The sequence below is a fragment of the Cheilinus undulatus genome, linkage group 7 (genome assembly GCF_018320785.1).
Source record: "Cheilinus undulatus linkage group 7, ASM1832078v1, whole genome shotgun sequence".
NCBI classification, from domain to species: Eukaryota; Metazoa; Chordata; class Actinopteri; order Labriformes; family Labridae; genus Cheilinus; species Cheilinus undulatus.
The window spans coordinates 13,372,131-13,392,727 of record NC_054871.1 but is presented as its reverse complement, the minus strand read 5'-3'; the positions used below and the strand labels follow the sequence as shown (position 1 = coordinate 13,392,727).

The following is a 20,597-nucleotide window of genomic DNA, read 5'->3' as shown; positions in this document are numbered from 1 at the left end:
TTAATTTTATAATTGACGATGATTTTGCTGATCTCCATGGACCCCCAGTTTAGATGGGCCCCAGAAAGCTCTCCCCTTTGTCCCCCCCTTAATCGCAGCCCTGACTATGACTACAAAATTCAAATGGTACAGTGAGAATTTTCCCTTTCTGATGCTTAGCTTGAATGTCAGAATATCTTTTTGACCACACCTTGCTGCTCCCTGTGATTGGGTGATTAGATATTTGCGCAGGTATACCCAATGGAGTGAATTCTGAGTTTACGTTATGATAATGCAAATGGTTTCCTTGGGAAAACTGAAGGTATTTTGCAGGTTTGCTGTGATGCTTGCAGTTGTATGTGACCATTTTGTTGAACAACATGCGATCAGTCATTGCACATTTGATTAATACAGATAATAACATGCTCACAATCAGTAACTCACCATCTTAGAGACCTGGTGGTTGTTCTTTTTAGCCAACTCTATCAGGTTGAGGTCGTTGTAAAGAAGATTTTCCAGACAGCCATAGAAGTTTCTGTTTGACAGGATGGGTTTCTGCAGACCGTGACCCTGGACTGCTCCAAGACTGAGCTGCACGACAAAAAACACATATATGAAAAGAAAGTAGTGACCCCCGTAAGGCTTCCCAGGTCACAATAAAAGTTTCTTTTTTTGTCATTCACAGCAGCTCTGGTGATCTTGTGCCTTTAAGGCATTACAGGCTATATTTCTTAGCTTTCTACAGGCCATGAGAGCTGGGAGGCTGGAGCCTGGTGTAAGGTTTATTTGGTGAGTAGAAAGCTCATTAAAGCCAGTAATGAGAACAGTGTTTGGGAACCTATCAGTAAGTTACAAATGGGAAACTTCAGCCCAGTAAACAAACTGTTAGCAGCTGGAGGACTCAGCAATGTTACAGGAGGTTTGATAAGTGACCAGTCAGGCGGTTCATGTTTGACACTAACAATGTCCTTTAATAAAAAGGAGGAGGACTTTTAAAAGCCGGTCTTTCTCTGTTCTCTTCATGCTGTGGGTTTTCTCTCACCTGGTGGATGTCCCAGCTGCTGAGCTCTGCTGGGATGTGAACCTGCCGAGTGGTTTTATCCACGGTGAGGTTGAGGTGAGCATTGAGCCGCTCCAGCTTTACATAATGCCAGTGCTGGTCATCGAGGAGACTTCCAAGTGCGACGAGGAGCTGACCGCTGGAGGAGGAACTCACACCTGAAGCCAAAAGAGAGAATAAATCAAATAAATAATTGGGACATCTAATGTTTGTCTGCGTAGTTTATACTTTTTTCAGTTTCAAATCAAACTTTGATAACAGCGGCCTAGTAAGGTCTACTTTCTCAGTGATGAACTTCTAGTTGGCATCAACTTTTTTTAATGCAAAGTGAGCCTGCTGATTAAACAATCATTAACTATTAATGTGTAGAAAACACTTCAACAAAGAAACCAGGATGTCAACTGTAAGTATGAAGCCAGCAGGATGTTGGCATGGAGACTGTATGGAGGAGGAAACAGCTGGTCTGACTCTCTCCAAAGTTCAGAAATACACCAAACAACACCTCTAAGGTTGCTAATGAGCATGCTGTGGCAATTTTTTGTTCTGTGCACAAACAGGAAGGTGGAAACAACTATTCAGCAACAAAGAGCACAAACTACAGCTCCTTCATAAAAACTTTTTAACTTGGGATGACTTCCACTGGCATTAATGTAAACACAAAAACTGTGTGGTGGGAGCAGCTGCATGCAAGCCTCACATCACAGATTCAAGTGCCAAGTGTTACAGAAAGTGGTGGAAAGCACAATGACACTGGACTGTGGAGCAGTGGAAACATGTAGTGTGGAGTCAGGCCCACACCTCCCTAAACGCAGTGTGTAGTCCCTCATCATATGTGAGGGGCCTCAATTTGAGTGCTTTTTATCACTCTCTCTGCACATCAGGTTGGTGCTTATATGATGAATATGATCAAGGTAATGAACGTAAATTGTTGGCCAGACTTTAACTTCAACTGGGCATCACACATTTAGTAAATCAAGATTTGGAGAACGGTGCAAAATGTGAGCAATTAATAAGTGCACAGCATCAGCTTGCTCTACCTCTTTCTTTCTCTCCTGCTTGCTGACACACATTCACTTCCTGCAAAAAAACTCTCATCAAGTTTCCCCTGTATTTCAAGTCACTGTTGTGCATCCTCTCCTCTTAAACGTCAACTATTGCCATTGTTTGGTTTGTGAATTTTTAGAACTCCTTAAAGTTTCCATGCACAAACCAGCTGTTAAAGAACCAGATTGCTAGTGAAAATAAATAATGACAACTTATTTTTGAAGGTGATTTAATAAAATAATGTGAGGAAGAGAAAGAAGCAAAACAGATTTCCAATGCCAAAACAGAGGCATCAAAAGTGCACCTTGTAATAAAAAAAAAAAACATTTCTCCTTGTGTTTTTTTTTTTTTGCTACAATATATCACCTGCAATTTCAAGCTCCACATCCAAAGACATAATGTTGATAACATTGTGCCCTAAAATATCTTTATCATATTACTTTTTTCATATTACTTTTCAAGCAGTGACATATTTGGTTACAGCTTGAGTAAGAGGAAAAAGAAAGGACCGATCAATACAAAAAGTCCAAAGGCAAACAATTACTGAGCACTTAACTTTCATTCATAAAAGTCTCTGTGTCTTTCTTACTCTCTGTCGCTCTGAATTTCCTTCATTCTCTGTCCCTGAATGTCTGCGAGGACGCTGTGAGGTAATAATTACTCCATCTATCCTTTCTGAGCAGACTAATATTGAACGTTCCTGTCGACCAGCTGTGGAGTCTCGCTGAATATTTTACTTCCCACTCTTCAGGAGTCTACTGTTGCAGACGGCTCCCTGGGGCAATATCACCTTATCATTCTCTGTCTGCTCCTCCATTACGGCTCTCAGCTCCAGCTCTAAATCTGTTTATGAAGGACGACAATGACAGGTCTTATCTGGAGACAGACAGTTATAATTGTTTCAGCGCTTCGGCGTCATTCAGTGCTACGATTAAAAAAAAACAGCCTCATCTTAAGAAATTTATAATTTACTTCCCTGGAACCAATTCTCAGCTTTAGTCATGGTTGGGGACTGAATTTATCATAATTAAACAAACTGAAGAGAGAAGGAACAGCAGAGAAATATTTATGGCTAAAATGTGGCTGCTGTGTCAGGTCTATTTCTGTCGATTCAATTTAATGAGGTTTTATTTGCATCCTTATGGTCAGTTAATAGAAAATAGTGTACATAAAACTATGGTCATTAATTTAATTTAAATTCTAACTACTGTAACTTAAAAAGATCCATTAATAGAAATATATAGAGCACTCTTTATCATGACCCCCAAGGAGGGGGTAGGGGGGATCTCCAGCCCCCTCTTTGAGTCCATGAGTGCTTTGAAGTAGATCTGTAGTTTTGTCCTACAATGAAAATAAACATTTGTGCAGGATTTGATATAAAAATGTCAAACTTTCAGTGTTGATAGCAGTCAACAGTTCAAACTTTGCCCACCAAGACATACCAGCTCCTGCTGATGGTGTTCTGATGATTAAACTCTGTAAATGCATAGCTCAATAAAAAGTTCAGCAAACGATACCTTACAAATCATAGAACAAAAATCAACACTGTAAATAAAGTCAAAAGATGTTTATGCTCTTCTTCTTCTGCTTCTACATAAGTTTAAATTACCGACTGGCTCTACTGAGAGTGAACAACGATTGCAGCTGCAAGTCGTCACGTTTTATCCCACTGGTTGGACTGGAATGAATGAGACAGACAGAACATTTGTCCACTCACCCTTCATGATTTTTTTGAAAGGTTTTGCCCTTTCCAATTAAAATCTGTGCACTGTTGCCTAGACGGATGTGACAAATATCGACAAAGAAAATGGCCCTTTATGCCTGGTTTGTCTTCCGTGTAATAGGTCTACCTAATGGTTCCCTCAGACTGTTAAAAAGCTAAGACATAAATGCCATAGACAAATAAAATGTCATATATTCATTCTGTTTTCAGTGACTCTCTTGATGTTAACTGATAATGCGGTAGAGACAATACCTTTATTGTCGTAGAAGTATGTAAGAAGTTAGTTGGGGTGACTGTGGCTCAGTAGGTAGAGTCGGTTGTCTCGTAATCAGATCCCCAGCTCCAGCAATCATATGTCGGTGTGTCCTTGGGCAAGACACTTAACCTCAATTTGCTCCCACTGCTGCTGCAGTGGCATCTAAATGGGTATGGATGCATATGAATGAGATTAGCTAATACTGATGGCTACTTCTCCATAGCAACCTCTGCTATCAGAGAATGAATGTGTGACTGAAGGGGTGTGAATGGGTAGGTACCTGCCAGATTACCAGTCCAGCCTTGACCACACCTGTTAATTATTGAATTTTGGTGTTTCAATCAGATCCATTGCCACAGTTGTTTAAAATCAAACACCTAGCCACGCAGTCTCCCGTTGCAAACATTTGTGATACCAAATGAGTCGTTCTGAAGTGCTCAGTGACTTCAAGCGTGGTACGGTTCATGAAATTTGATCCCTGCTGGATATTCCACAGTCAACTGTAAGTGATATCATCAGAAAGTGGAAGAGTCGAGGAAAAACAGCAGCTTAGCGATGGAGTGGAAGACCACACAAAATCATTGAGCAGGGTCAAAGTCACCATGAGCCTGACTGCCCCCTATCTCCAGTGAAGGCCAATCTTATTACTTTAACACCATACACACTCTGGACAATGCTATGCTTCCAACTTTGTGGCAACAGTTTGGGGAAGCCGTTTTCTATTCTAACATGACTGTGTCTCAGTGCACAAACCAAGGACTACAAAGACATGGTCTGATGAGTTAACTATAGAAGAAATTGACTGGCCCTCACAGAGCCCTGACCTCAGCCACATCACCTTTGGGATGAACTGGAACAGAGATTGAGAGCCAGGCTTACTGTCCAACCTCATAAATGCTCCACAGAATCAATGGGCACAAATTCCCACAGAAACCCTCCAAAATCTTGTGGAATGCCTTCCAAGAAGAGTGGAGACTGTTACAGCTGCAACTCCCTATTAAAGTACATACAGTGCTTAACAAATTTATTAGACCACCACTCAAAGTAAAGTTTATGCCACAGATGCCCTAAATTAACAGCATTGGTAATTACCAAAATCATTTTTTATGTTTCTGCAATGGTTAATACACCAGTATGTAGAAGCTCTTTAACCCAAATGATATTTTTAATGCTAAAATATAATTATTATTGTTATCCATGAATTTTCAAATTTACTGATTTACAAAAAAACAGAAAAAACAGTAAAGCACATTATTATTTCTTGATTAAATTATAGTTATTTATTTGCATTCTGAACAGAAAAATGAGTTTTAGTGGTTGAATGTTATGCTTGATTCATGTCTTACTTCTCAGAGAAGCCCAGCGAGCCGGCTCAAATTTGGGTACAAAAAAGTGAATTCAGTTTGAAATTCCTCATTCCTGTTCAAAATGGTAAAATGTGGAGAGCTCACTGAAAACGAAAGAGTCCGCATTAAAGCAATTCATGACACAGCTGTGGCAAAAATCTTACTTTGGGTGGTGGTCTAATAAATTTGTTAAGCACAGTAAATTTGAATGCAATGCCATTAGAGTCTCTTTTGCTGACTGAATACTGTTGTACATATAATGAAAATCACATGCAAAGGAAACAGTTGCAGAGCTGCATCCTTTCAGATTCCCGTCCCTCGGAACGGGTTTCAAAACTTTGCTTTCCAGGCTCAAAAATACTGTTGACATGAAAACAGTCAAAATGCAGTAAAAGATTTTTTTTTCTGAAATTGTGGCCAAGTACAGTAAACAGGGTCTAAAAATGCATTTTTCTCTTTTTCTCTCAGTGCTTTGTCGAAGGAAGGCAGAGGGGCCAATCGTTTATATTTCCCTCTTGACTTTGTGTGCATCTCATCATCTTTTAATTTTGAGATACAAACTGTATTTCTGCTTCAGGGATGGTGATGAGCAACTTGTTATACAGCAGAGCAGAGTGTTACATTAAGAGTCCCAGGAGTATCTTTGCAGATTCAGGCTGCTGACTGAAACTCTTCTGAGGCTGTTTACAACACAAACTCCTGGAGGCTTGAGTGTAAATCACTGAGGAAAAATTCAACATTAATCATCACAGTTTATTGTCTTGTATTGTCTTTTCTCACACCCTATTCAGAGCAATCCGGTTCTTTCTCACATCGCTCCGCAGAAACATGCTTGTTTCTCGGCACGCTGCTGTTAAAATCTGCACTATTATATGTTTAAGCTCTAACAGCATGTCCTTACTATGAAGTCTTCAGAGAAATGACAGGCTTTAACTTAACATGCAGCGTTGCCCTGCATGCCTCTCTGCAGCCATCCTGATTTAGTCAGCGATACTTAACACCATTCGTCCAGGACGCACTGGAGCGGCACACACTCGCCCTCTGTGTGTTTACTGCTGTGTATTACAGCCTCCCGTGGACGGTTCAGAATTGAGCTGAATTATGAAGCAGTGAGCTACATTATAGCGAGCTGACATTTTGATAAATGTAAAGCAGAGAGGAAATGAGATGGTTTCGGATAGCTGGCATAAATCTTAATGAGCCAGCCAATTTATTTCAACTGCTTGGACAGCCACGGGCGGATAGCATGGTTGTCTGAATGTTTATCTGTTTGTTTGCCAGTCTGTCTGTCTTTCTGTTTTCATTCATCATTAATTTATGCTAATGGCTGTAACAGTGTGTCTAACAAAAATACATCTGCTCTGGCTTGTTCTTGTGTGTTTTATAAGCCGTACATATCCCCGATGCCCAGTGTTAGCCATCATTAACTCTCCTGTGTCTCAGCCAGCTTGTATCCTCCTCCTGATGCGACATGTATCAGCACTAAAGAGACGACGGGGATCCAAAACGGGAGCGATAAGTATGAAGAGCCTCAGAGAACGGCTCTCAGTCTGCAGCTGTGAAGATAGTTGATCTAAATCTCCAGCTTTTTATTTCTGAGTCTGAACTTTTCTTTTCTTCTCTTGAGCCAACAGCTGACTGTGGAGGAGCATGCCTTGGCTCAGGGTGGATGCTCCAAGCTATTGATCTAAATTACACTGTCTGCCGACTGCAAGCTCCTGGGAGCATCAGGGGGAGGGAGAGGGGAGGGGGAAGTGTGAAAGACAGACAGAAAAAGATGAGGGAAAAAACAAAGAACATGCGACTGAAAAAGGCAGATAATCACCTCTGGAAAAAGATCTAGCAGGGGCAGAAGTGGGGCGACGAGAACGCCGCAATAAATAACAATAGAGTAGAGGAAGGAGACGTAGAGAAGAAAATCAACCAGGCAGGAGAAGAAAGGGTAAGAGGGCAGCCAAACAGAGCAAGCCAGAGAGAGAAACATGCAGTGACAGTGCTGTGATTGAGCCAGAAGATGTTTTTATTTGTGCTGTATTGGCTGTTTTACTGCATTATCACATCTCAATCTTATCTCTGCATCCATCCAAAAATAGTGTTTATTTTTTTTCCCCTACTACCCAGAAAGCTTTGTGCAGTTTGTTGATAATCAGCTCAGCGGGTCTCGCTGTGAGATGTGACAGGCGTCACTCAGGAAGCTGATGTCAGACTGATGGCTCTCGCAGATAACACAGCTCCACCGCTGACAAATAGACAATACCAGCAGGGAATTAATGTTCTTCACCCCCGTGGAAAACACAGGAGAATGAGCATTATTCTGTTTTTATTGTTGGACTGCAGAGACAGGGAGACAAGGGTGAGCAAGGCTATTGTGGAGGCAGAAAGGACATCAAAACTGAATGCATCTAGTCAGTGATTCCATCCTGATGTATTCTGACCAACTTTACATTTTTTCTCCTGCCATCTCTTATGTCAGCAACATCCCAAAAAGTACTAACCCTGCAAAGCTTATGGACTGGCCAGATTCCATGTCTGTCATCAGGCAGATTTATCCTGCAAAGATCCAATCTTAAACGTTTGTTCCAGATTAAGAAAGGACGGAACAACCAGCACCATCTGAGGAGAATGAGGGTGTAGCTATGGGATTGGTTTAGTTGCACTGCAAGCCAGTAAACAATGGCAGCTGCCAGTGAAGCAAACCCTGGATGTCGCTATGGTGGCAATTTTATCATAACTGGGTATTTCTTGCACAGAACTGTACTGAGAGCTCTTCTTAGAGGAAAAGATATTTTCGCTCTTTTCCAGACCGTCCTCCGCATGAGTTTAGGGTAGCTACAGGCGAGGTTTTGTTGTACTGCAAGCTGGTGAGCAATGGCTGCCAATGATGAGTTTGGATGTAGTGGAAAACATTTGTTTATTAAAAGAAAAACAAAGAACCAAACTGAAAACTTTTGTCCGCATAGCATGGGGCACAAAGGATGTAACTTCAATCAGGCATGCTGCAGCCATTCACAAGGAGGCTATGGTCCGGTTAACATGTTGCATTACACCGTTTCCTTAAAAACTGCACGCAAGGATCCTCTTGCTATTAGTGTAATATTAATTACGTTTATTTTGAATGCACACAGACAGATGTCTGGTGCTTTGTATTGGCCTTACACACCTTTGATCCAAAAAGTTTTGTCTCTGTGTTGACACAAGTCAGAGCATAATACATTTTGAACATTGATATGGGCATTTCTAATGGGTAACTACAGCATTTGGAAAAATGTATTCAGGCGCCTTACCATTACCACAACAGGGACTGTAATGGCAATGTATTAAATTGCATGCATAAATATGAGACTAGCCACTTGTTGCAACCAGCCCCCCACTCTTCTTTAAATGCTTTCCACAAGAAACAGCTCCATACCATTATCTCTACACCAACAAACTTCCCATTTGGCTCAATGCAGTCATGCAGGTAACATTATCCAAGCATCCACCAAACCCAGACTTGCCCATCTGTCTTTAAGAACTTCAGAACTGAGATGTGTAGTTTTGTCTTATTGCAAAGATGGCATCCTATCACAGTACCACTCTTGAAGTCTGAGCTCTTCAGAACGACCCATTTAGTATGACAAATGTTTGCAAATGGAGACTGCATGGCTAGGTGCTTGATTTTATACACCTGTATTAGCAGGTCTGATTGAAACACCTGAATCCAAAAATTGACAGTTGTGGCCAAACACTTTTGTCCATACAGGGTATCTCCAGTTTGCAAAACCACATATCAAGGGCTATTGAGCAAGGAAAGTAAAAAAAAAAATCAAGGAAATATCAGCATCAGACACCCCTGGTGCATTGTCATCTACCTCTTTCCTTGTTCCTCACCTATCTCAACCCAGGCAACAGAGAGGAAATATCATAATGATAATATCAAATAATATAATACTGCGCTGCATAGCTTACATGCTGTCATAAATTACAATAGGTATCAACATAATGGGGCTGATTTTGCTGTTGTCACTCACTCACTTGTGTTAGTAATGTGTTCAGATAGCAAGTGACCACACTTTAGATACTAAGACCCATGTTATGCATTAACAATGTGGGTTTTTTAAAATCTTGTCCAGCTGTTATTTAAACAACATCATTTCCTTGGCTCCCTAACTGGGGCTTAGTACCCATAAATGCTGTGAATCTAGCAGTGAAAATGATCAGGAACAAAAAAGCCATGAGCTAAGAGGCTGGTGGTGCATCTTTAACAGCTTTTCCCTCTCATGTTGTCATAAAGGTACCTTTAAAGGGCACAGCAACTTACTATTTACAGAAATAAATTTTGTGGGGTACTAGCTGGACCAAATGAAAACTAAATTAAAGACAAGTTAACAGAGATTCCCTTATTTTTTTAAAGTTGTTTTAATTGTTTGAAAGGTATAACAAGCAATTTGGGAGCCCAAAGACCATCTCTTATTACTGAGCTGAGCGATAAAGGGTTGGATATATCGTCACATCCCTACTTATCCACTCCATCCTTGTTCCTGCCCTCCTAATAAAGGCATAAAAGACAAAAAAGAACCTCTTGAGAAAACCTCAAGGCTTCAAAATTCCTCTTTAATCACCAATTCTTGTGTTCAACTTTTTGGGTCTTTTCCTGGAAACTAGTTACGCATTCCAAAGATGTGATCATTAATCATTTAGAAAATGACTGATGAAGGTGGGGAAGGAATGGTTGGAGAGCAGAGACAGATGGCATGTTTAATGAGAGCTTTGCCATATGGTTGGAATATGACGGCCTGGCAGCCCGACAACACCTAAAGCTTAACCTCATTTTCTACAGCATCAACAAGAACCCACATTTCCTCCCTGCAGCTGCCACCGTGCTCCACTCTGCAGGTGCAGGCCATGGATCATGCAACGCTGTGCTAGCCCGCTGTGCTCTGCAGAGTTCATCCTTAACTTGTGTCCCTAACATCCATCATTGATTAAAACAGACTGAGACTACAAGAGATGAGGTCAAGCTGGAGGATGAAGACTGGAAATAAGAGAAGTACAGTGATGGAGAGAAGAAGATGAAACTTAAGAGTCCTCCATTACCACAGATCAACAAGATGCGTTTTCATATACTGACCTGTAATAACTGTATGAGTGCAATGTTTAACCACAACAATCCCCCAAGTTTCTTCAGTCTGTATGGTTTTGTCATAAATTGCTGGAGACATATGGATGAACAAATAAACTCTGTATTGAGCTAATCAGAAGAAGCAGGAATACGAAGGAATCCCCAGAGTTTTCTCAAAATTGGATCAGTGGTTTCTTAGAAATCACATCTGACAAACACGCAAACAAACCGGCAGATGGACAGAGACCAACTTTAAGCTTCCTAGTTTTCAATGAAGGAACAAAAACATGCAAGACATTAAATTCCTAATATGGAGACAGGACGGCTGCCTCTCTGGAGGCTGAGAGCGTAATAACAGAGCGTTATAAGCGTCAGACAGACGGATTCTCAGTGTGGTGAAAAATACATGAACAGATAGATATAGCTGGAGGCTTGGCAGAAAAATATCAAAGTCTAATTTTCAAAAGTTTAAGCCACTTTTCTACACAGACTTTCCCTCCTCCTCAGGATGCTTAAGTTTTTAGCTGTTTTTTGTCGAGCTAAAAACTTAAGTTAGCTCAGCGTTTCTCTTTAAAATACTCCATGGTTGTACACCAGGTCAGGTTTTAAATCTGTAAGGACCTGAGTCCTGAGTTGGCGCCGGCAACTTTAGTTTTTGAGCATTCACTACCGGCGTTTATTGGTTACAAAAGTGAACTTTTTGCTTTTCTTCGTAGCATCTGTAATATATTTTTTAAATGACAGCAGCTGTATTCCTGGAAACTTTTACCTTGTGAAGACAAGTTGGATCTGTTTCTCTGAAGTCTCAACCATTCACAATTTTCACTGGCGACTGAGAAAGAAGTGACATTGAGGAACGCAGTGCTGTTCTAAAAGTTCAACTGTTTCTGAGTTTTTCAACTCACATTGCTGAGAGCTGAAAAGACGAGGACTACCAACACAAAAAAGACTGTGAACAGGCTCTTATTCTCCATCTTATCTAAACCCCTATATATACAGTCATGTGCTTAACCCTTTGGGCACCACAGGTTTTTCAAGAAAATATTCAATTTTGATATCAAGATTTCAAAAGGCAGAAGCTTGAAAGTGGTTAGAGATAAAGGCAGACTGTAAATGAGAAAAATCTTCAGTATGACCCAAAGTTTGTGATGGACGTAAATTCATTCACCTCACTTTGAGTCTTACTTCAGCCTATATTTTTGTCCCAAAAAGTCTAAAACTCATGTACAGTACACTTGAGATTACATAGTGTTTTTTAGTTGTCTGGCAATTCAAGCACAAGTCACATCTACTTCTTCACTCTGCATTCACACACTAATGATGAAGGTTGCTACAGAGAGGACATTGGTATTAGCTAATCCTATTTATACACGTCCCTACATATTCACACGGCACATACACAGCAGGGGGCAAATTGGGACACACTGATGTAGAAGACTGACTCTACCTACAGAGCTGCAGTTGCCCCAAGCGGAACACCCCTCAGTCACCTCTTCAATGCGTTTATGCATTTCTATGTGTACAGGAAAGGCAGAAAAAGGGAGCTGTTGTACTAATGCACCAGATGTTGTTTTCATTCTAATGAAGCATTTCCAAGTAGTGTGCCTGAGTGGCAGTGGTGCAAGAGAAAATCTTGACTTTCATCTTTCAAACTCTAGATCTACAAAATCTAGATTTTTCCTAGGCCTACTAGCTTGCTAACTGTCTTTGCCTTGGTATCATCACAACATATGCTAACTGATGCTAACAGGGCTGACTGTTACATGACTTTTGAATAATGTGGTAGTGATAGTTTCTTAGAACAACAGTGCACAGTATGAAAGTGATGAAGCACTGTTCGAGGAAGGACATTCATCAATGAGTACTCAAGTGCTCATACCTGTTATACTACTTTTATTCCCTTCCTGTAAACTCTTTAATGTTGGATCATTGAATAAAAACCAAGCAGCTGACAATTTCCTTTGCCATCAGAGGCACTATGACCAAAAATAGACACTGGAAAAGGTGCTCAACACATGCACAGATAGAGATTTACAGTCCTTGCAGAAAAATCTTTGTCACAAGCTTTAAATTTACATTTTTCTATTGCTATTGTAAAGCTTATGTCAGCAGTGCTCTAATGGAGCATCAGCTGATGCATTTTGGATATATTTCAAGTCTGTTTGGGCTTTAAATAAGAAAATGTCTTAGGATTTACATGATGAAAGTTTGATGAAACTGAAATAAATTTGACACCAGTATCCTGTGAAATACTGATGACCTGCCAAATGCAAAATACTGAAGTTGTGTAACATGCACACTCTGAAATAGTTATGATTAAACACTCAAATATAAAACTCATTATTAATGTAAAGGCATTTTTTATGCTCCATTAAAACATGTTTGCATCCAACTAATTTGATTTCTGAGTGTGGTATTTTATGTTATTATGGATATATGCCATATATAATGAATAACATGATAAATATTGATTGAGTATTGACCTTGTTGGTGGTAGAGCAGCAGCCGTCCTTTCTCCAGCACCAGAGTGAGGCTGTGATCTCTCTGTCCCTCTGCATGCAGCAGTGTCCCAGAATTCCTCAGCGTCTTAAACTTCAGAGAGATGACCTCCATCTCCGTCCAGCTCGGCCTCACACTCAGCCTGTAGAGCAGGCTGCTGCTGCCATCAAAGTTAGCCACGTCAGAGGCTGCAAAACAACACAGAGGAGGAGAAACAGATTCATTTTACAAACTGAGGAAATAAAATAATCGGTGCAAAGAATTTAGCTATTCAAATTGAAAAAATGTTAACACTTCAGTGTTAAATTATACCTTAAAGGCTAAAGCACTAAGGTTCAAAAAGAGACAATATCAGTACAAAAATCTGCACAAGCAGTTTCACCCCAGGGATGCTTTTGTGATTCCGAGCTCCAGGAAAAGACTGATATGAGGCCGTTAGCTGAAAACAGTCACAGCAAGGGAGAAAATATTTCAAAGCATGTTTTTCAGGCAACAAAGCCACACAACAGGACATACATGGATCTTTAAAAATGCGTAACAGTAACTGATACACCAGGAACTTACAAGAAACAAACATATACACTATCTGGACTAAAGTATTCTGCTGCCTGACCATTAAATCAAAAGGGACTGTGACAGTTATAATAATCATTATAACTTTATTCATATACAGTAGCACCTGTAAAAGCAGAGGTTGAGGATGTACTTCTAATTCTAAAAAAGGTCTTTGACCTTCCTGGCTGAGTTGCTGCTGTTTTTAAACGCTTCCACTTACACTATGGAATATCCAGCAGGGATGACATTTCCCAAACAGTCTTATTGCAAAGGTGGCATTCATCACAGCACCACTGTTGAAGTCACGACTCTTCAAGCCTTTTTAGAGCAGGCAGGCAATAGCCAACATTTACCCAATGGCAAACAGCTCACATTTCTACCATACCTCCATGAATGAAAAGTATCACTCCATCTCATCTGATCCATCTATAAGTTTACATCAAGGTTTCATCAATCAATCATGCTGTGAATCCAAAGTGGATTTGATCGCTGTTGAAATGCTCTAAAATATCAAACATGCATTATCATCTAACTGCATAAAATCTAGTGATGAAAATGAGCCTGAGCAGAAAAATATTGAATCAATTTACATTAACCCTCATTCAAACAAGTCAAGTGTGTACTCACTATATCGACATCCATATATCTCCAGTCTGAGTCCAATCCTCCCAGTGGGGTTCCAGTCCAGAGGAATCAGGCGCAGGTATCGAGCTATCACAGGCTGTTCAAGTTTATACTGAACCACAGAGTCGGCATTACTGTTACCTGGAAAAGCCTGAAACAGAACAAAATTTCTAATCAGAAGTTGCCACAAAAATCCAAGTTTTAATGTTTACCTCAGCAGGGAAGATCAGTCTAATCACTTGGGGTAATGAGTTTCTCAAAAAAGAACAAGAGTTGTCTCTTTTTTTTTCTACACTGATGTTCATAAAGCAGCTTCCAGCAAATAAAATGATCTGCAGCTGAAGTTTTGCAGTCATCAAAAAAAAAAAAAAAAAAAAAAAAAAAAAAAAAAATAAACAGTGCCTATAAAAGTGCTTACCCCCTTGGGTGTTTTACCCTTTTATTGAACATGGTCAGTAATATTATTATTTATTTGTTTATTTTTTACAAAAAATAAATACATTAAAAACCCACTTTAATGTCAAAGTGAAAACAGATTTCTACATAGTTATCTGAAAAAAAATTAAAATATGTAAAATAAAATACTTGATTGTATAAACATTCACTCCCTTTAAAGTGACTGACCTAATTTAACAGAGGTGTAGCCACCTGGTGCTAGTAGTCTCATAGTTAGTGAAATGGGGATCACCTAAATGCAGTGAATGTGTCCCAATTGACTGTAATATAAAGACACCTGTGTCTGAAGGTCCAGTCTCTAGTTAATCAGTATTCCTGGCTACCATTGCACCATAAAGACAAAAGAACACTCCAAGAAATAGTGGTTAAAAAGTATAAGTCAGGGGGTGGATACAAATATATTCCAGGGCACTGAATATCCCAGAGTTCAGTTAAATTCATCATCAAGAAATAAAAGGGATATGGCACATGTGTAAATCTGCCTAGATCAGGTCGTCCTCATAAACTGAGTGATTGTGCAAGAAGGAGTGGCAGAGGCCACCAAGACACCTATGACTACTGTGAAGGAGTTACAAGTTTCAGCAGCTGAGATGGGAGAGACCGTGCATACATGTGTTGCCTGGTTTCTTCACCAGTCAAAACTTTCTGAGAGAGTGGCAAAGAGAAAGCCACTGTTGAAGAAAACTCAGATTTAATCTTTGCTAGAGTTTGTGAAAGCCGTATGGGAGACTCCATGGTCAAGTGGAAGAAAGTTCTTTGGTCTGATGAGACCTGTCCAGACTTTTACTAAGCTACCTGCTATAGCTTAACAAACTCCCCTCTGGAAGGGTTATCAGAACAGGTACGGCGGATACAACTCAGATCTCTCCTTTTACGTTTATTGCACACACATACAACAAACGCCCGCGCATTTGCTTGATGGTTACAAAAGTAGTTAGACCTTAGTTAGGTTGTAAACCTGCAATGTAAACACAAACAAAAACCAGAATTAACCAAGGTAAGTTTACAATTGCTCATGTGGCATTAATCCCTGTTTGAGACACTAGCAATACTAGCATATAGTCACTCACCGACGAGGCGTACCAGTCCTGATGAACAATAAAGTGAAAATGAAACCTAAGGATTAAATTTACTTTTGTAGCAAACCCTGTCCACTTCACACACAGTTGGGAGATCGGGAAACTCTAATCAAAACAAACCTCAAAGCAAATGAGAAATAATATAATGACCTTCGTTACAGTAATCTGGTTTGATAAACATATATAAAATAAAATACACCTACCACTTAAGGTAATGTAAACAGAACAACTTTAACTGCTGGAAAGTTATACAAGACCAAAAAGGGCTTTTCGGCCATCAGACGAGATGTTATATTTGGTGGACATCACCACAAACACAATATCCCCACTGTGACGCATGGTGGTGGCAGCATCATGCTGTGGGGATGCTTCTCGGCAGTCGACCCTGGAAGGCTTTTAAATCCTGGAGGACAACGTTATTCATTTAGAAAGATAACTACGGCTGGGGAGAAGATCTATTTTCCAGCAAGACAAAAACCTGAAGCATACAGCAAAAACTGCACAGAAATGATTTAAAGACAACAAGGTGAATGTTCTGGAGTGGCCGAGTCAAAGCCAAGACCTCAATCAAAAAGAGAACTTGTGGCTGGACTTAAAAAGGGCTGTTTTCGGCAGATCCCTGTGCAACCTGACAGAGCTTGAGCAGTTTTACAAAGAAGAGTGGAGTAAAAAAGCAGTGTCGGTCTGATTGAGACCTATCAACACAGACTCAGAGCTGTGATTGCAGCCAAAGGTGCATCATTTAAATACTGACTTGAAGGGGTGAATTATGCTGCCACTTGTTTTACATTACATATTTTTATTTAATTTTTATTACTTTGTAGTAATCAGTCTTCATTTTGACATTAAAGAGGGTTTTTTTGTGAAAAAAAAAAAACAAAAAAACAAATCATATTGACTATGAGAGATTTATAGAATCAATAAAAGTGTAAAACATCCAAGGGCGTGGCACTTTCTTAGGAAGAGTAAATTCATGCACAAGTACCAACTCTTTTCATTGTCAAGAATTTGTATATCTCACGAAAGCAAATTAACACCAGGCTAAATTCAGTTGTAACTAACTTTTCTTCTTTAACTCATATAAACTAGCCTGACACGTCAGATGGATGTGTTTCATACATCCATCTGGGAAAGCTTCAACAGGAAATGTTTGAGAAAAGGCAGAGGCTTTGAAAAATCCTCAGAGTATGATTGGGTGAACGTTCTGTCTGTCACATCTCTACGGGCCAATCAGAGCAACGGAGCACATGACGTAGCTGCTAGCAAGCTGCGCATGCGCAGCTACTGAGGAATAACACGAAACACGGTGACTATAGACATGTAAGTACTCGACTTTTGTTGTTTTTGAAAAGAAAACAACTCACTGCTGTTCTTTGTTCCTATTTTAATGAAGAAATGTCATCAAGTTCTGATAAAACTGGCGCTTTAGCAGCATCCACGCTAATGTCTTCCTCCATAACTGCACCAGCTCTTGCTGCTGCTTGTTTGCGTCACGATTCCACCGCACCTGAAAGTACTGCCCCTTGTAGCTGATTGGTCCTGTCACTTTCTAACTGGGCCCAAACGGTTCAGATGGGAGCTTTGCAAGATGGATTTGCCAGTGAAAAAACAAGGAAATGGGCGTATCCATCTGCTTTGCAAGGTTACATATAAACTAGATTAAAAAAAATGTCAAGAATAATATATAGAGACTGGATACTTCCTGCTGCACTCCTTACTAATACTGGCCTTCTTTTCCTCTCCTTGTCGTATCTGTCTTTCTCTCTCCTTGACTGAGGTCTTGTCAGAGACGGCTCACATTTCAAAACATGCATGCAGAGGTAAATGAGATGCCTTCCTCTCCTCAGCCTCCTCAGCAGGAAACAGAGCCGTTTGTCGGGCTCAACGCTCCACTGCCCAGCCTGCTCAGCCCTTCAAAGCACTGAAGACGGTGCTGAGATCACAATTATGCTGCACCAGGGAAGCCAATTTCACTCACACAGCCTCATCAGTACTCACTCAGCGGACAGATACGCACTTAGAATGACATACACTCTCAAGAAACTGGGACAGACGTCAGCAAAGCATGCAGCCTGACTTATAAACCACAAATGTAGCTTTTTTTTCCTCATAAAGATGCATGTGATGCTCTGTGCGCTCTTTGTGTATCAAGCACATGACTCCCACTGGCAGCTGATTGGGAAAATAGAGGCCATTAGTCTCTTTAAGAGAGGCTTGGTACGGAGACAGAATAGGTCCCAGAGTTATTGATCACCGGACAGAGAGAGGCAGAGATGTTATTAGCAGCTAGGATCAATGGTCTCGGTGAGCTCAAAGTTCGAAATGCACCAGACCAGAGGGGTTAGATGGAGTTTTTCTCTTCACTCCACCTGCATCTTTTTCTTTAAGAGTTACTCTCACCAACAAAACATGATTTTGAACAGTGTAAGAAGGTGTACTTCAGATTTGTGAGCAGGGATTGATTTGATCAAGAATGAAGAAGTCCAGTGGGAAAGGATGAAGGGGGTTGGTTGCAGTTGTGATTTTGCTGTATGTGCATAGAACTGTGGGGTTTAGACTCAGGTTTTGGCATGTCTTAATGAGCTTTGCAGCTTCCCCCCTGTGGCTACTGTGTTAAGAGAGAAGGAGAGCTAAGAGGAGGAGAATAGGGGCGTGAGAACACATACAAACAGAAGGCAAGTGGTGGAAACATGGGCTGTAAATAATGGAGAGGGCTCTGGCTGTGAGAAAACCATCAGCCCAGAATCGAGGTACAACATGTAGGCCAACATGGCAATGTCAGCTTAAAAAATTGTAGCTAAAGCTAATGTAGCTACGTAAGCATCATAAGCAGTGGGTGGGTATTAATGTGTTACATGTACTCCGTTACATTTACTTGAGTAGTTTTTTTTAAAAATCCTACTTCTGAAAGTAGTATTTTAGCAGAGTACTTTTAACTCCAACTCTGTTACATTTTTGATGAAAAAACGATACTTCTACTCCGTTAGATATACACTGGTCGCTACTTTTACTTGTCTATATTTTATTTTCGTTAAGTATTTTTTTACACTCAGTTGAGCTCTCACAGCAGCGTGAGGATAAATCTTCAGCACCACAGAGTAAACAGAGGAGTGACCCTCCCCCTTTACTATCAACACTTGGAGATAATGGCTGAAGATGTAATACCTGCGTCTCCTTCAGAGGAGCATGTTCATCCCTGGTCCAGCCACGTAATGCACTGCCTACTGTGTCTACCTAAAACGGTGGAAATCTCTAGCTTCAAAAGTAGCGCGTCAAATCTAAGAAAGCACCTCATGGTAAGTAAGCTAAACAAGCTAACAACCGCACTGCTAGTTAGCTAAACGTAGAAGTTCAAATCTCTGTTTTAACTTGCAGACTGCAAGACACAGTTGTGTCAGTGATTAATGATGTAATGTGTCCAACCAGCTGTGCAATTCACACAAATATAATTTTACACGCCATTTAACGTAACGTCGTTGGTGATACTGTTGTCGTGCTGGTGGCGTATCTCTTATATCAGTGATTATACCTAACGTGGTTGTGACGTGGGGCTAGTGGGCCAAAGTTGTCTTTGGTTTTAATAAGTTTCAGTTGGCCAAATTTGTAGAGTAACCAGGATAAAAAATCATAAGTTGGAGCTAAAAAGTAAAAATTAAATAAAAAAGGCCAAAAAGTCAGAAATGAGGCCAGTTCAAAAGATTAATTTCATAAATATAAGCCACAAATCATTAACACATGATAAAATAAATACAGTGTGATTTAAAAGGAAGAACTGCAAGGTACAAATTTATGTATGTGAGATTAAAATCATCATGTAGAAATAAGATACCAGTTATAAGAGAAAGAGTTTTCTCATTATATTGAATTTTTCATCCTATAATTGTGATTTACAAACATATCTCGACTGTTGCTTTATGTATTAAGTTTTTTATTTCTTTTACTTTTGGCAGGTTTTTTATGACAATGTACAGTTTACAGCACTACCCCTGAATAATATGTTATAATGCAATATGTTTTAATAAATGGCGCAAAATGAAGTTACTCGCTACTTGAGTAGTATTGTATTAAGGTACTGTTTTACTCTTACTCAAGGACTTATTCTTATGAGTACTTTTACTTCTACTTCAGTAATTATTATTGTTAATAACAGTACTTGTACTTGAGTACTGTAACTGTGTACTCTACCCACCACTGAACATAAGTAATAAAGGTACACTGGCCTTTGCAACATTAGCTTTAGCAATGTAAGCTAATGTAGCCCTGTTAGCTTTAGCTATATAAGCTGTATTACTGTGACAAGCTTATTTTCTGTAAGCAGACTGTTTAGTCATCTATAAAATGTTTTGTAATTAGGTTTTGCAGGCCAGAAATCTTATCAAACTAAACATAATCCTGACCAAAAGTTATAATCATTTTTATTTTGAAAGGTGGACTCATAGGGGGCACAGCGGGGACTATCGACCCCTTGGCATCCTTTGAAATAGACACAGCAATTATTTTGACCAATATCATATATAATATAATATATAAAACGACATTTTTTTCATTGCTTTTTTGTCATTTCTAAATGCTTATATCTGGTTACTAACCTCCTTCCACGGCTAGACTGAGACATAAATTCTGCTCTAGTATTTTAGCCTTTAGCATCTGCGTAAAACTGAGCCAAATATGACCTAGCAACAGCCCCTGATGCACCAGCTGCTCCACTAGAGTACAATGACTGCTCTGGGGAGTAATTTAGTTTTTGATCATTAAACTAAAAGTTTTTCTGAGCATACTTTTTTTTTTTGCTTTACTTTTATTTGTCTTACACACTTTACATTTTATGTCTTTTCAACTGTCTTACATTTAGTACACTTAACTTCCAGTTTGGGA

The 20,597-nt window shown here is 39.9% G+C and overlaps 1 protein-coding gene across 1 annotated transcript in view; it reads right to left on the bottom strand.

Annotated features, from left to right (window-relative positions):
• LOC121512245 (contactin-associated protein-like 4) overlaps positions 1 to 20,597 on the bottom strand; it is a 227,242-nt gene that overhangs the window by 100,385 nt on the left and 106,260 nt on the right. The window contains exons 4-7 of the mRNA XM_041791414.1: positions 14,191 to 14,338; positions 12,993 to 13,196; positions 1,022 to 1,197; positions 424 to 570 (exon numbers count right to left, since the gene is read on the bottom strand). Of these exons, the coding sequence (XP_041647348.1) occupies positions 424 to 570; positions 1,022 to 1,197; positions 12,993 to 13,196; positions 14,191 to 14,338 (675 nt within the window). The remainder of the gene's footprint in view (positions 1 to 423; positions 571 to 1,021; positions 1,198 to 12,992; positions 13,197 to 14,190; positions 14,339 to 20,597) is intronic.